General features: G+C 48.8%; 1 protein-coding gene across 1 annotated transcript in view; it reads right to left on the bottom strand.

Annotated features, from left to right (window-relative positions):
- Positions 1–686: 686 nt before the first annotated feature.
- Positions 687–15,132, bottom strand: part of DOC2B (double C2 domain beta) — a 32,319-nt gene continuing 17,873 nt past the window's right edge. Inside the window, exons 7-9 of the mRNA XM_040641119.1 lie at positions 4,440–4,521; positions 3,437–3,533; positions 687–2,821 (exon numbers count right to left, since the gene is read on the bottom strand). Coding sequence (XP_040497053.1) covers positions 2,685–2,821; positions 3,437–3,533; positions 4,440–4,521 — 316 coding nt within the window. The 3' untranslated portion in view covers positions 687–2,684. The remainder of the gene's footprint in view (positions 2,822–3,436; positions 3,534–4,439; positions 4,522–15,132) is intronic.

Raw genomic sequence — 15,132 nt, 5'->3', positions numbered from 1 at the left:
CAGAGCCCTAAATGGGCTCCTTACACTCGCTGGGCCTCAGTTTCCCCGGTGTCTAAGGAGGAAGCTGTACTCGGCGAGACTCGCGGCCCCTTCTGGCCGTGCCATTCAGCATTTCAGTACCTTCACGGAGCAGCTCTGCAGCTCCTTTCCTAATGAGGCCCTCCAAGAGGCAAAGCTGGAAAGTACCCAGGCTCACCGAGCCAGGACGCCCCCCCAAAATAGGCCATCTGTCTGCTTAGTCCCCCAGAGGTTCCCCCATTCCAGCCTTGTGGAGAAAAGAGGAGCCCCTGCCTCAGCCCCCGTGAGGAGGAAGGCCTGACCCACAGACTCACAGGCTGGGGAGGGACAGCTGAGTTCCGGGCCTGGGGGGTGGGGACCTCTGGGGAAGCTCTAAGTGCATCGATGATTTCAAAGCCATCTAGGGGATGAGGCAGCAGGACAGCGCCGTGGTCCCACCCCTGCATCATGCGCCAGAGCTTCCCGAGTCTTCTGAATGTATCTGCTGAGCCCTCCACAGCCCAGGAGGGAGAGGACTGGAGAGTACTAGCTCCCCGACAACCGGAGGATGTGGCAGGCACGGGACCCGGGCCGAGACCTGGTTTGCCCTTTCCCTGCTGTGTGACACTGACCAACTCCTCAGCCTCTCTGATCTGCTTCTTCGTCTGTCAAATAATGACAAACCCACCTCACGGAATTGTGAAAATCTATTAAGACAGCGCATGTAAAACCCTTTACACAAAGCCACCTTAAAGACAGGAAAACCAAGGCTCTGTGACCAGCAATGTTGCCAGGTGCTGTGTGGGGGCCGGAGTCCTGTTGTCCCTGTAGAATGGGAACGGGCTCATGGGCACTTGGTGGAATTCGCATCATCACCCTAGGCCTCAGATGGTGATGTGCTTTGTGTCTGCAGCAGGCAGGGCTGAGCCCCAGGCAGGCAGCTAACAGGAGCCCAGCACCCTCCTTCCCTTGAAGTGTGGTATCCAGAGCTCGGGGCTGGGGCTGGGGCTGGACCTGAGGCAGGGGCCAGGAAGCCTGGCCGGGAGGGCAGGGAGGCCTCACTCAGGCGGGTCGCTTTCCCTCTCTGGGCCTCTGTGTTCCATTAGTGCGGTGCTGGGGCAAACAGAAATTCCCTGGTTCTGCATTTGTTCATACAGCAGCCTTGAAGGCCCCTTGGTAGGCAGGAAAAACTTGGGGCTTCACACCTGGGCCCCCAAATTCCGCCCTCAACCCGACTCAGGGTGCCAGGCCCACCAGGCAGGGTGTGTGTCTCTCTCAAGCTCCTGGAGGTAGGAGCCAGCCTCACAGGCCTTCTCAGAAAGAAGGCCCTGGACTGCCACCCAGCACTCCTTGAAAGGGACATCAGTGGCCACAGTAGGGCCAGGATGTGTGACATTCACCTGGACCCCTTACTCCCCAGCCCTGAACTTAGAAGGGGGTGGATGAAGGGAAGAAGAAGGTGGAGATGAGGACTTTTTGCTTCTTTTCATGAAGAAAAGTGTGTGTGTGGGGAAACCCTCTTCTTGATTACAGCTGACCTCATGCTTGAGCTGGTAAGAATGAGAGGGAAGATCCATCCTCCAAGTTCCTTGGAAGGAGAAAGATGAAAGGTGGGGGTACTGGGTCTGAGGACTGAACTTGACCCTGCCCCAACATCAGATCCACCACAGTGCTCCATCGCTTCCCCCAAAGCTATGAGCTGGGGCTAGCCTGGCAGGCCAGGGGTGGGTGACATCACCTCTAGGCCCCACTCCTGTCCTAACACACCCTGTCTCCAGAGTGACACCCCAGGTCTTGCACAGCGACCCTAGCCCAATCACTATACTCTCCCCTCTAGGCTTTTATAGGTCATTCCTGCTGCACACGTTGTCCTTCCCCTTTGTCTGCCCAGAAACTCCACTCACCCTTCAAGGCCTTGCTGAAGCATCACCTCCTCCAGGAAGCCCTCCCTGCCTCCCAGCAGAGTCAGAGTCCATGGCACTCACAGGTATGTCAGCCTGGCCTTGGTATTCCTCACTCCCTGTTGTAATGGTTTGTTTTTAGCTCCTTGATTAGACAAAGACCTCTAAGAGGGCAGGCCCTGGGTCTCATTCATCTCCGAGGGCTCGTGGAATCACTGAGTGAAGTGCTTGCCAATTGCCCATGTTCAGTGAGAGCCTGTAGGAACTTCACCACACTCCTTGCTCAGCTTTTCTCCACCTGCCCAGTAAGGCCAGCGAGGAACGGGTGTAGTAAGAACCTCCTTTGGGGAATACTTTGCCAAGTCTCCTTCCCCCCATGCCCCTCTCCCTAACGTCCCTCTCAGGAGTTCTCACTGGCCCTGCCAAGGCGCCCCTGCACTCCTGTTCTCTCAGCCTGGGGTCCCTGGGCCTTACCGCTGACCTCCACTGGGGCCCTCAGCCCCCAAGACAGCCCCATTCCCTTCCCCGGGGTGGGCGCTGAGGCCACGGTCCTCTCCCATCTCCCGCCCTCTTGGGCCTCAGGGGCTGAAAGCGGGCCCAGCTGGCCTTGCTGTCCCCGGAGCGGCTGAGCCCGCCACGGCCTCCAAGCAGCGGCCCGGCGTCCGAGCAGGCGTCCTGGATCTCCCGCAAGATGAGGGCCGAGGCCCCTGGTGGTGGCTGAGGAGGCCCGGGGCCAGGCCGGGCCAGGAGACGGGCAGGGGCGGGTGCGGCGGCAGGTGGGGCTGCTCAGTCGCTGAGCACGGCCCCCGGGAGCTCGCTGGTGAGCGTGTGCCAGCGCTCTATCCGCTTGTCCTTGTTCTTCAGGCAGTCAAACCAGTGCTTCAGGCGCTCGCCCTTAGCGTTGATGCCCAGAACCACGCCGCCTGCACGAGGGGAGCCGAGCGGGGAGCCGGGGACACAGTGACTCCAGGGGCCCCGGGGGCAGGTGCTCCCGTAAGACCGACCCAACACCACCCTCTCCGGATTCTGCGCTCCCGGGCTGTACTCTCCACCCTGCCCCCCGGGCTCTGAGGGGGGCCCAGGTCCGACCACCACCACTGCCCACCACGCCACACTCAGCCTGCCCCCTTCCACCGCCTGGCCAGGGCCCAGGATCCCATCCTTCCCCTCTCCGGAACCAGAGCAATGCTGGGGGTGAAGGGCAACGTCACGTGTTAGGGGCCAAGGGCAGCCAGGAGGCCGACGGGAGTTCAGGGCCACAGGGGCTCAGAGTCCAGCCCAAAGCACTGGCCACCCTCACTTCTCAGCCCGGCTCCACCATAGCCTGCTGGGTGACCCTGCCAGGCCTCTTGCCCTCTCTGGGCCTAGCTAGTCCTCTGTCACATGAGACAGTCTGGTTAAGGTCTGAGGCCCCCTGGGGAAAGCCGGAGCCATAGAGGCCAGGAAGGAGGGGCTGTGGCCTGGATTCAGGGCCGCTGCCCTCTGTGAACCCAGAACAGGCCATGTGGTCAAACAGCATTCTCACTGGGTGCTCTTACCAATGAAATCGTTGGATTTTCCAATGTCATAATCCCAAACAGTGACTTCCAGGGTCTTCTTGGCCAGGTCCCCATGCTTAATCTCGTAACAGAACTCCTGGTGGTCAGAAGAAGAGAGTCAGGGCCAACACCACAGGGCCTGGAACTTGGCCAGTGGCCGGGAAGGCTGCGAGGTGTGGAGCGCGGAGGCACGAATGGAGGGAGAGAGGGTGGGAGGGACAGACGGATGGGAGGGGGGTCAGTGCTCGGCGGTGGATGAGGGCAGGTTCTCACCCATTCCACCCGCTTCTGCCTGAGAGCCTGGCTGGGGTCCTCAGGGTCCCCTGCCCTCCAACCGACCTGCGCCTCTGTCACCGAAGCCGCTGCCCCCAGCTCTCCGAGAGCCTCTTGCTGCGGACCAGCACACGCGTGCTGGCCTCCTGTGCCTGACGTCTCTCGGGGCTGCTCTGCCCACCACTCCCTTCTTTGTGAAACTCTCTTCCACAGGCTCCCGGGATGATCTGACATCTGGTATCCCCTTCACTCTCTGGAAGCATCTCCTTAGTCTCCTCTGCCTGCTCCTCAGTCGTTCAGGCTCTTCCCTAGGCCCCTCTGCTCCTCTCCAGATGCCCCTGGGTGAGGACTTGGGTATCCCCTTGGACCAGGCCTTCTCAAGGCCCTGGGTACCTCACATTCTCACATCCCACCCAGCGCTTCCCCCACCTGGCTTGCACCTCCCCTCTTGATGCTGGGTCCCCCCATTCCACCTCCACATCCTGCATGGCCACGTCCTATCAGTTTGATCCTCGGAAGAGCTTTCCGGCTGCCCTGCCCCTCCATCTGTACCACCTCAGCCTGGTTCGGCCTGGCCTGTCTCTCCCCTGCCCCCATGGCTGGGGGCTCTCCTGGGGGCCCCTCCCAGCCCTCAGTTCCCACAGCAGCCCTTGGAAAAATCAGTCGGCCCAGGCCCCCTGCCCTGGGGGAGAGCAAGCAGCTTCGCAGCAGCTTCGCCAGCCCCTTGTACCTCGTTGAATTCGGGGTTCAGGGTCTTCTTCTTTACTGCTGTCTTATGTTTAGATTTCTTGTCCACATCTGGCTTCAGGTATCTGGAATCATAGCCAACAAATGGGCAGGGGTGGGGAGAGGCTGCGGGCCCGGCTGGAGCAGCAGGGCTTTGAGGAGCTGCTCGATCCCCGGGCCTCCTGTTCCTACTCAGCAGAGGACCCCCCGTGGCAAAGGTTAGCGGTCAGCGCAGCGGGAGAAGCAAGTGGTTCCTTCGTCACCTAGACTTCTGTCCACGCCCATTTCTGAAGTCAACCACAGAGTCCCCTTCTCTCCTAGAGGTTTTTCCTTGTTTCTGGAAGTCAAATTTTCATAAAGCTTTCATTTCCCACCAGAAAAACATTTTTACCAGAGTTGGTCCCTTGTTAGAGATTTTCCTCTTTTAAGTAGCAGGTTTATTGACATATAATTCACATGCCATGAAAATCATCTTTCTAAAGTATGTCAGTTATCGTCTAAAACTATAAATACTATCTGCAGTATATAATGCCTTCGTATATTCCATCGCCTCTACCTCGCTGGAGCTCGCCTGCAGGGAGAGGCGAGACTGGCCTGTGAGCCAGCTCCTCTAGAGGCGTGAGCACCTTAGACTTTGATGCCGAAGAGCTTTCATCAGGCTCAGAGAGGTAGAGGGACTTGCCCAAGGCCACACAGCTGCTCAGCACAGGGCTGGTACTCAGAAGCCAGGACAGGAATTCCTTTGCAGAACTTCTTACCCTGTCCCTGAATAGACACTTGAGTGATAACTGTCCCGCCTCTGCCCAGGGTGCTTTGGGGGTGGGGACTACCCCCGTCTCACCATCAGCTTCCTGGCACCCTGCCGGGGGCTCAGTACACGGGTCCGTCAGCCAACATCTGCTGAAGGAATGGCTGAATTCCTAGAAGCGCAGCGACCCACCCAAAGGCGCACACGTATCCAGCTTCTCGCTTCATTATGCCCGACTGTCCTCTGACTCGGCCATACAGATGACACCCAGTGCCCTCAGCAGAGCCGAGGAGCGCCGCCTTAAATCCTCGCTGGTTTGCACGATCTCCTGAACATCAGCCTTAGCCACATACGGAGGGATGTCTCCTCGGGCAACGGAAACAAACGCAAAAAATAAACTATTGGGACTACACCGAAATCAAAAGCTTTTGCACAGCACACGAAACCATCCACAAAATGAAAAGAGAATTTACTGAATGGGAGAAAATATTTGCAAACGATTTATCTGACAAGGGGTTAGTACCCAAAATATATAAAGAACGTATACAACTCAACACCAAAAAACCCCAAATAATCTGATTTAGAAATGGGCAGGGAACCTGAAAAGACATTTTTCTAAAGAGACATACAGAAGACCAACAGATGCAGGAAACCAACAATCATCAGGGCAATGCAAATCAAAACCACGACGGGACAGCGCCTCGCACCGGTCAGAATGCCCAGTATCAAAAAGACAAGACGGAAGTGTTGGTGAAGATGTGGAGAAAGGAGGGGGCGCCTGGGGGGCTCAGTCGGTTAAGCAGCCGCCTTTAGCTCAGGTCACAAACCCACGGTTCTGGGATCGGGCCCCGTGTCAGGCTCCCTGCTTGGCGGGGAGCCTGCTTCTCCCTCTCCCTCTGCCTGCTGCTCTCCCTGCTTGTGTTCTCTCTGTCCAATGAATAAATAAAATCTTAAAAAAATAAAAAAGATGTGGAGAAGAGGGAACCCTCATGCACTGCTGGTGGGAATGTAAACTGGTGCAGCCACCGTGGAGAACAGTGTGGAGGTTCCTCAAAAGATTAAAAATAGAAATACCAAATCCATTACTGGGTATTTACCCAAAGAAAATGAAAACACTAATTCAAAAAGATATATATATATACCCCTCTGTTTACTGAAGCATTATATACAATAGCCAAATTATGGAAGCAGCCCAAGTGTCCACTGATAGATGAGTGGATAAGGAAGTTGTGGTCTGTGTATATATGCGTGTGTGTGTACATATATGTTACGTGTGTGTATCTATGTTGTGTATGTAGATATGTAGTATACATGTGTATATATGTATCTGTCCATATGCATACATACACACACACACACACTAGAATATTAACCATAAAATAGAATGAGATCTTGCCATCTGTGGCAACATGAATGGACCTAGAGGGTGTTATGCTAAGGGAAATAAGTCAGAAAGACAAATACCGTATGATTTCACTTATATACGAAATCTAAAAAACAAAGCAAATGAACAAAAAAACAGAATCATCCTCAAAAACAGAGAACAATCTGGTGGTTGCCAGAAGGGAAGGAGAGGAAGGGGAGGGGATAAGCGAAGCAGGTTAAGGGAATTAAGAGGTACAAACTTCCAGTTGTGAAAATAAAAATCCCTGCTGGTTTGAAAGGCAGAAAGTGGTATCTAATTGTTGATTTTTTAGCTGTGATTTTTTATTACATAAATAACACTAGTTCATTATAAAAACACTACAAAATATGTACAGAAGAAAGCTGGAGGTGGGAGAGAGAAACGACACAGATCCACACAAACCCTGTTCTTTAGCCGCTTTACGCAGTCACCAGTAACTGGAAACTCACAAAAACCAACAGGAAACACTTAACAAAATGGCAGTAAGCACTGATAGGAATAACACCTAGCAATAATTACTTTAAATCTAAATGGTCTAAGTGCTCCAATCAAATGACAGAGGGTGACAGAATGGGTAACAAAGACTAGACCCATATATATGCTTTCTACAAGATACTCAGTTCCGACTTAAAGACACAGACTGAAAATGAAGGGGTGGAAAAAGATATGCCATGCAAATGGAATCAGGGGTGAGGACGAACAGGGCGGCGGGGGGAGGTTAGGTAGCAATACTTACATCAGACAAAATGGATTTTAAAACAAAGAGACAAGGACATTATAAAATGAGGAGATCGGTCCAACAAGAAAACATGAGTTATAAATATCTATGCGCCCAACACTATAGCACCTAAATACATAAAGCAAATAGAACAGACGTAAGGAACAAAACTGACGGTAATGTAATAATAGTGGGTGACTAATACCCCAATTACATCAATGCATAGCTCATCCAGGCAGAAAATCAATAAGGAACCCGTGTCTCTGAGTGGCACATTAGACGAGATGGACTTAACAGACATGTACAGAGCTTTCCATCCAAAAACAACACGACACATATTCTTTTTGGGTACAGATGGAACATTCTCCAGGACCCATCCCCTGTTAGGCCACAAAACAAATCTCTACATTTAAGGGGTACCTGGGTGGCTCAGTTGGTTAGGCCTCTACTATTGATTTTGGCTCAGGTCATGATCCCAGAGTTGTGAGATTGAGCCCCATGTCAGGCTCCATGCTTAGCTTGGGATTCTCTATCACTCCCTCTACCCCTCCCCTGCTTTCTCTCTCAAATCTAAAAAAATATATTTAAAAAACTCTACATTTAAGAAGACTGAAATCGTATCAACCATTTTTTCCAACAACAACAGCATGAAACTAAAAATCAAAAGAAAAAAACTGGAAAAACCACAAACACATGGAGGATAAACAGCATACTACTAAACAGCCAATGGGTCAACAAGAAATTGAAGAGAAAATTTAAAAATACATGGAGACAAGCGAAAATGAAAACACAATGGTCCATAATTTTTGGGATGTAGCAAAAGTAGTTCTATTATGGGATGTAGCAAAAGTAGTTCTAAGAGGGAAATGTATGGTGATACAGTCCTACCTCAAGACACAAGAAAAATCTCAAAGAAACAATCTAAACTTACACCTAAAGGAACTAGAAAAAGAACAATAAACAAGGCCCAAAGTTAAAAGAAGGAAATAATAAAGATCAGAGTAGAAGTAAATGAAATAAAGACTTAAAAACAGGAAAAATACCAAAAAGAGGGGGGGATACCAATGAAACCAAGAGCTCATTCTTTATTTTTTATTTTTTAAAGATTTTATTTATTTGAGAGAGAGTGAGAGACAGCACGAGTGGGGTGAGGGGCAGAGGAAGAAGCAGACACACCAGTGAGCAGGGAGCCTGATGTGGGGCTCGATCCCAGGACTCTAGGATCATGACCTGAGCCGAAGGCAGACGCTTACCCGACTGAGCCACCCAAGAGCGGGTTCTTTAAAAAAAATAAACAAAATTGGTAAACTTTCAACCAGACTGATCAAGATAAAAAGAGAGGACCCAAGTAAATAAAGTCAGAAATGAAAAAGAACAACTGACAACACAGTAATACAAATGATTATAAGAGACTACTATGAAAAATTACATGCCAACAAATCAGACAACCCTGAAGAAATGAATAAATTTCTAGAAACATATAATCTTCTAAAACCAATGAAAAGAATAAGAAAATCTGAACAGACTCATTACTAGTAATGAAATTGAATCAGCAATCAAAAAATCTCCCAACAAACAAAAGTCCAGGACCAGATGGATTCGCAGGTGAATTCTACCAACCACTTAAAGAAGAGTTAATGCCTATTCTCTTTAAACTATTCTAAAAAAATGGAAGAGGAAGGAAAGCTTCCCAATACATTCTATGAGCACAGTATTAGCCTGATACCACAACCAGACAAAGACACTACAAAAGGGCACCTGGGTGGCTCAGTCATTAAGCATCTGCCTTCGGCTCAGGTCATGATCCCAGTGTCCTCGGATGGAGCCCCACATCAGACTCCCTGCTCGGAGGGAAGCCTGCTCTCCCTCTCCCACTCCCCCTGCTTGTGTTCCCTCTCTCGCTGTCTCTCTCTCTGTCCAATAAATAAATAAAATCTCAAAAAAAAAAAAAAAGACACTACAAAAAAGAAAGAAGGAGAGAAAGAAAGAGAGAGAGAGGGAGGGAGGGAGAACAGACAAACTACAGGTCAACATGAACAGAGATGCAAAAATCCTTAAGGAAATACTAGCAAACCACATTCAACAATATATTAAAAAGATCATTCACTATGATCAAGTGGGATTTATTCCAGACATGCAAGGATGGTTCAATACCCACAAATCGACACGATAGACCACATTAACAAAATGGAAGATAAACATTACGTGATCATCTCAATAGATGCAGAAAAAGAATCTGACAAAATTCAACATCCATTCATGATAAAAACTCTCAACAAAGTTGGTTTACAGGGAACACATCTGAACATAATAAAGGCCACATATGACAAACCCACAGCGAACATCATACTTGGTAAAAACCTGAGAGCCTTTCTTCTTCTTTTTTTTTTTTAAAGATTTTATTTATTTATTTGACAGAGATAGAAACAGCCAGCGAGAGAGGGAACACAAGCAGGGGGAGTGGGAGAGGAAGAAGCAGGCTCATAGCGGAGGAGCCTGATGTGGGGCTCGATCCCAGAACGCCGGGATCACGCCCTGAGCTGAAGGCAGACGCTTAACCGCTGTGCCACCCAGGCGCCCCTGAGAGCCTTTCTTCTTAATCAGGAACAAAACAAGGACAACTGTCATTTTTATTCAATACACCACTAGAAGTCCTGGCCACAGCAATTAGATAAGAAATAAAAAAGCATCCATATTGGCAAGGAAGGAGTAAAACTGTCACTACTTAGCAGATGACATGATATTATACATAGAAAACTCTAATGAGTCCACCAAAGAAGTGCTAGAAAAAATGAGTTCGGTCAAGTTGCAGGATACATAATTAATATACTGCAATCTGTTGCATTTCTATGCACTAATAATGAATTAGCAGAGAGAGAAACTAAGAAAACAATTCCAGGGCCACCTGGGTGGCTCAGTCCTGATTTCAGCTCAGGTCATGATCTCAGGTTGTGAGACTGAGCTCATGTCACAGGCTTGTGCTGGGCGTGGAGCCTGCTTGAGACTCTCTCTCTCCTTCTCCCTCTGCCCCTCCCCCTGACTCTCTCTCTCTAAAAAAAAGAGAAAGAAAAAAAAAAGAGAAAAAAATTCCATTTATAATTGCACCAAAAAGAATAAAATACCTGAGAATAAACTTAACCAAGGAGGTGAAAGACCTGTACTCTGAAAACTATACATCGTTGATGATAAAAATTGAAGGTGACACTAATAGAAAGATACATCATGCAAGGATTGGAAGAATTAATATTGATAAAATGTCCATTCGACCCAAAGCAATCTATAGATTCAGTACAATCGCTATCAAAATACCAAATACATTTTTCACAGAACTAGAACAAATAATTCTAAAATTTGTACAGAACCACAAAAGACCCCAAATACCCCAAAGCAATCTTGAGAAAGAAGAAAAAAGCTGGAGGTATCACACTCCCAGATTTCAAGACATACTACAAAGCTGTAGTAATCAAAATGGTACTGGGTGCCTGGGTGGCTCAGTGGGTTAAGTGTCCGACTCTTGATTTTGGCTCAGGTCAGGAACTTGGGGTTAAGATCGAGCCCCACGATGGGCTCTGTGCTGGGTGTGGAGCTTGCTTGGGATTTTCTCTCTTCCTCTCCCTCCCCCCTGCTCACACTGTCTCTTTAAAACAAACAAACAAACAAACAAACAAAATGGTACTGGTACAAAAATTGGCACATACATCAATGGCACGGAATAGAGAGCCCAGAAATAAACCCATGCTTATGTGGTCAATTAACATACAACAAAGGAGGCAAGAATATACAATGGGGAAAAGACAGTCTCTTCAATAAATGGTGCTGAGAAAACCGGACCACGTTTTTTTTTTACACTATATACAAAAATAAATTCAAACTGGATTAAAGATTTGAATATTAAGACCTGGTTAGTTTTACGGTTATAAAACTCCTATAGGAAAATATAAGCAGCAATCTCTCTGGCATTAGCCTTAGCAACAGTGTTCTAGATATGTCTCTCCAGGCAAGGGAAACAGAAGCAAAAATGAGCTATCGAGACTACATCAAAATATAAAGCTTTTGTGCAGCAACGGAAACCATTAACAAAATGAAAAGAAACCTACTGATCGAGAGAAGATATCTGCAAATGATATATCCGTTTTCGGGGTTAATACCCAAAATATATAAAAAACGTATGCAACAACACCAAAAATATCTGATTAAAAAGTGGCCAGAATAGACCGCTTTTTCCAAAGAAGACATACAGCTGGCTATCAGACACATGGAAAGACGCTCCCCATCACTCGGCATCAGGGAAATGCAAATCACAACCCCAAGGAGAGAGCACCTCACACCTGTCAGAATGGCTAGTGTCAGAAAGACAAGAAGTAACAAGTCCTGACAAGGATATGGAGAAAAAGGGACCTTCATGCACTGTCAGGAATGTAAACTGGTGCAGCCACTGTGGAAAACTGCCTGAAGGATCTTCAAAACAATACCGAGGGGACTGGCGCCCGGGTGGCTCCGTCGGTTAAGCGTCCTACTACTGATTTCGGCTCAGGTCATGATCTCAGGGTGGTGAGATGGAGCCCCGCATCAGGCTCCTGTTGGGCATGGAGTCTGCTTAAGATTCTCTCTCTCGCCCTCTCCCCCACCCAACACGTGTGTGTGTGTGTGTGTGTGTGTGTGCGCACGCGTGTGCTCACACTACATGCACTCTCTCTCTAAAAAGAAAAAAAATACTAAAGGGAGTGGGAAGTGCAGGCTTCCAGTTATAAAATGAACAAGTCATGGGAAGAAGAGCTACTGCACAGGGAACGTAGTCGGTGGTACTGCGAGTGTTGCACGGCGACAGCCGGGAGCTACATCGGTGGCAAGAACAGCATAATGTATACACTTGTTGCACACCCGAAGCTAATGTAACACTGCCCACTATCCTTCAGTAATCAACAAATAGTAGAATGGAAAAAAGAAATAGTGTATGATCCAGTAATTCTACTACTGGGTATTTATCCAAAGAAAATGAAAATGCTGATTCACGATAGACACACCTCCGCGTTTACTGCGGCGTTATTTCCAACAGCCAAGACACGGCCAGACGAGTGCATTAGGAAGATGGGAGACACACACAGGAATATCCCTCAGCCTGAAAACCAACGCGCTCTTGCCACCTGTGACAACACGGATGGAGCCACACAGAGTATGATGGTAAATGAAAGAGTCAGATGCAGAAAGACGAGTACCGTATCATTTCACTTGTGTGTGGAACCCAGAGAGTGAAGCAGGGACACCTGTGTGGCTCAGCTGGTTGAGTGTCTGACTCTTGATTTCGGTTCAGGTCATGATCTCAGGGTCGTGAGACTGAGCCCCGCATCAGGCTCTGCGCTCAGCGGGGAGACTGCTAGAGATCCTCTCTCTCCCTCTCCCCCTCTCCCCACTTGTACTCTCTCTCTAAATAAGTAAATAATAAGTAAGTAAGTAAATAAATAAAATCTTTTAAAAAAGGATAAAACAAATGAGCAGACAAAGCAGAAACAGACCCATAAACACAGAGGACAAACTGGTGGTTGCCAGAGCGGAGGGAGGAGATGGGCAGGGTGGGTGAAGGGCGGTGGGAGGCACGGGCTTCCAGGTGTGGGAGACTAAGTCACGGGGATGAAAGGCACAGCACAGTGGTGCCGTAACAGTGTATGGGGACAGGTTGGCTACGCTTGTGGGGAGCAGCGCCAGAGTACAGAGCGCTCCAGCTACGACTGTACACCTGAAACTAACGCAACGAGCAACTATACTCAAAAAAAAAAGGAAACTCAGATGCTCTTCAAGATGAAGTGAACTGAGCACCAACTGTGGCTTCTGTGTGATAACATGTGTTATCTCGGCGATAACCATGTGGGTGAATCTCCAACGCATTACGCTCTATGAAAGAAGCTAGATTCGAAAGGCAACACACGGAAAGTTTGCCTTTATGAGAAAGTCTGCAAAGGGCAAAACTATTGGGACAGAAAACAAACTGGTGGTTGCCTGGGGCTGGGGGAGCTTTCTGGGTGACAGCAGGATTCTGTATCTTGACTGTGGTGATGGTAACAAGATTGTATATATCAGCTGAACTCCGGAAGGAGAGAAACTTACAATGTGTAAACTCTATCTCAATAAACCTGACTTTTAGGGGCGCCCGGGTGGCTCAGCTGGTTAGGCGTCTGCCTTCAGCTCAGGTCGTGATCTCGGGGTCCTGGGATCAAGCCCCACGATGGGCTCTCAGCTCAGCCGGGAGCCTGCTTCTCCCTCTCCCTCTGCTTCTTCCCCTGCTTGTGCCCTTTCTGTCAGGTGGGTAAAGAAGAGCTTATAACTAACTAACTAACTAACTAACTAAATAAATAAATAAATAAATTCCTGTCAACCTGGCAGGTGGACACTGAGCCAGATTTTAAAATCTCACTGCCATTTTGGCTTTGGATTATCTTTCCTTCTGTACGGAACTCTGGCATCATAAGCACAAGTGCAGGCACTTTGTTGCCCTCCCTCTACTGTGACAGTCTCTGCAGGTCTGAGATACACAAATGTACAGAAACAGTATCACACTGTGTGCACTGTTCCGAAGTTTGCTTTTGGGATCGGCATGTTTGGCTAGCTGTCCATGTTAATTTACCTAGTCCCAACGTATCCGTTTAACTGCACGGTACCGCGTTACATGCATATGCCGCGTTTTATGAATCGAGTCCTCTGCTGACGAACGCTTGCCCGTGTACCACGAAGAGCAGTGCTGCAGTGCACACGGGTCTCCAGGATACAAACCTGGAGGGGAAATAATGCAGCCAGAGGGTGCACACACTGGCCTCGTTGACTGGTTATCAGCGACTTTCCCTCCAATCGTTATAGAGAGTCTCCTGCTGGTCCTCGGAATGGTTTCGGCATTGCCTCTCCCAGTGGTCTCTAATCCACTGGAAATCACGGTTTTGCTAACGGTTGGTGTGGGGATCCAATTCACTGCATTTTCATGTGGAAAACCACTAGTGCCTGTGCCATGTATGGGGGAACAGCCTTCCCCCAACGACCCTGGGCCTGGTGGCATTGGATTTTTAAAAAATAACAGCTCTACTAAAATATGGCTCACATAGTGTAGAATACACCCTTTAAAGTATACAGTTGAATGGTTTTTGGTCCGTTCACAGAGCTGTGCAACTGTTACAATCAATTTTAGAACATTTCATCTCCTCGGAAAGAAATCCGGTCACTCCCCATTCCCCCCAGCCCCTCCCCCAGCCCCTGGCAACTACTAATCGAATCTGCTTTTGGCCTCGATGGATTTACCTGTTTTGAACTTTCATATAAATCAAATTATACACGGTGTGGTCTTTTGTGTTTGGTTTCTTCCAGTTAGCATAATCTTGTAATAATCTTTTCAAAGTTCATAGATGTTAGAGCATGAATTAGTACTTCACTCCTTTCAAAAAAAAGTTCTTTTTAAGAGAGAGAGTGAGCACGCTGGGGGGTGGAGGGGAGGGAGAAAGAGAATCTCAAGCAGGCTCCACACCCAGAGCGGACCCCGACATGGGGCTCGACCTCACGACCCTCAGACCATGACCTGAGCAGAAATCAAGAGTCGGACATTTAACTGAGTGAGCCACCCAGGCGCCCCTTCACTCTTTTTTATAGCTAATAATATTCCATTGTATGGATATGGCCCAATTTGTTTCCCCATTCATCAGCTGATGGACATTGAGGTGGGTTTCCTTTTGTCTGCTGTGAATAAGGCTGCTATGAACATACATGTCCAAGTGTTTGTGTGGACATGTGTTTCTCTCGGGTGTGTACCTGGGATGGAACTGCTAGGTTACACGGTAACTCCGTGTGTA

Source organism: Ursus maritimus, unplaced genomic scaffold (genome assembly GCF_017311325.1).
Source record: "Ursus maritimus isolate PB19 unplaced genomic scaffold, ASM1731132v1 scaffold_24, whole genome shotgun sequence".
Lineage (NCBI taxonomy): Eukaryota > Metazoa > Chordata > Mammalia > Carnivora > Ursidae > Ursus > Ursus maritimus.
This window is presented reverse-complemented; position numbering and strand designations above follow the sequence as displayed.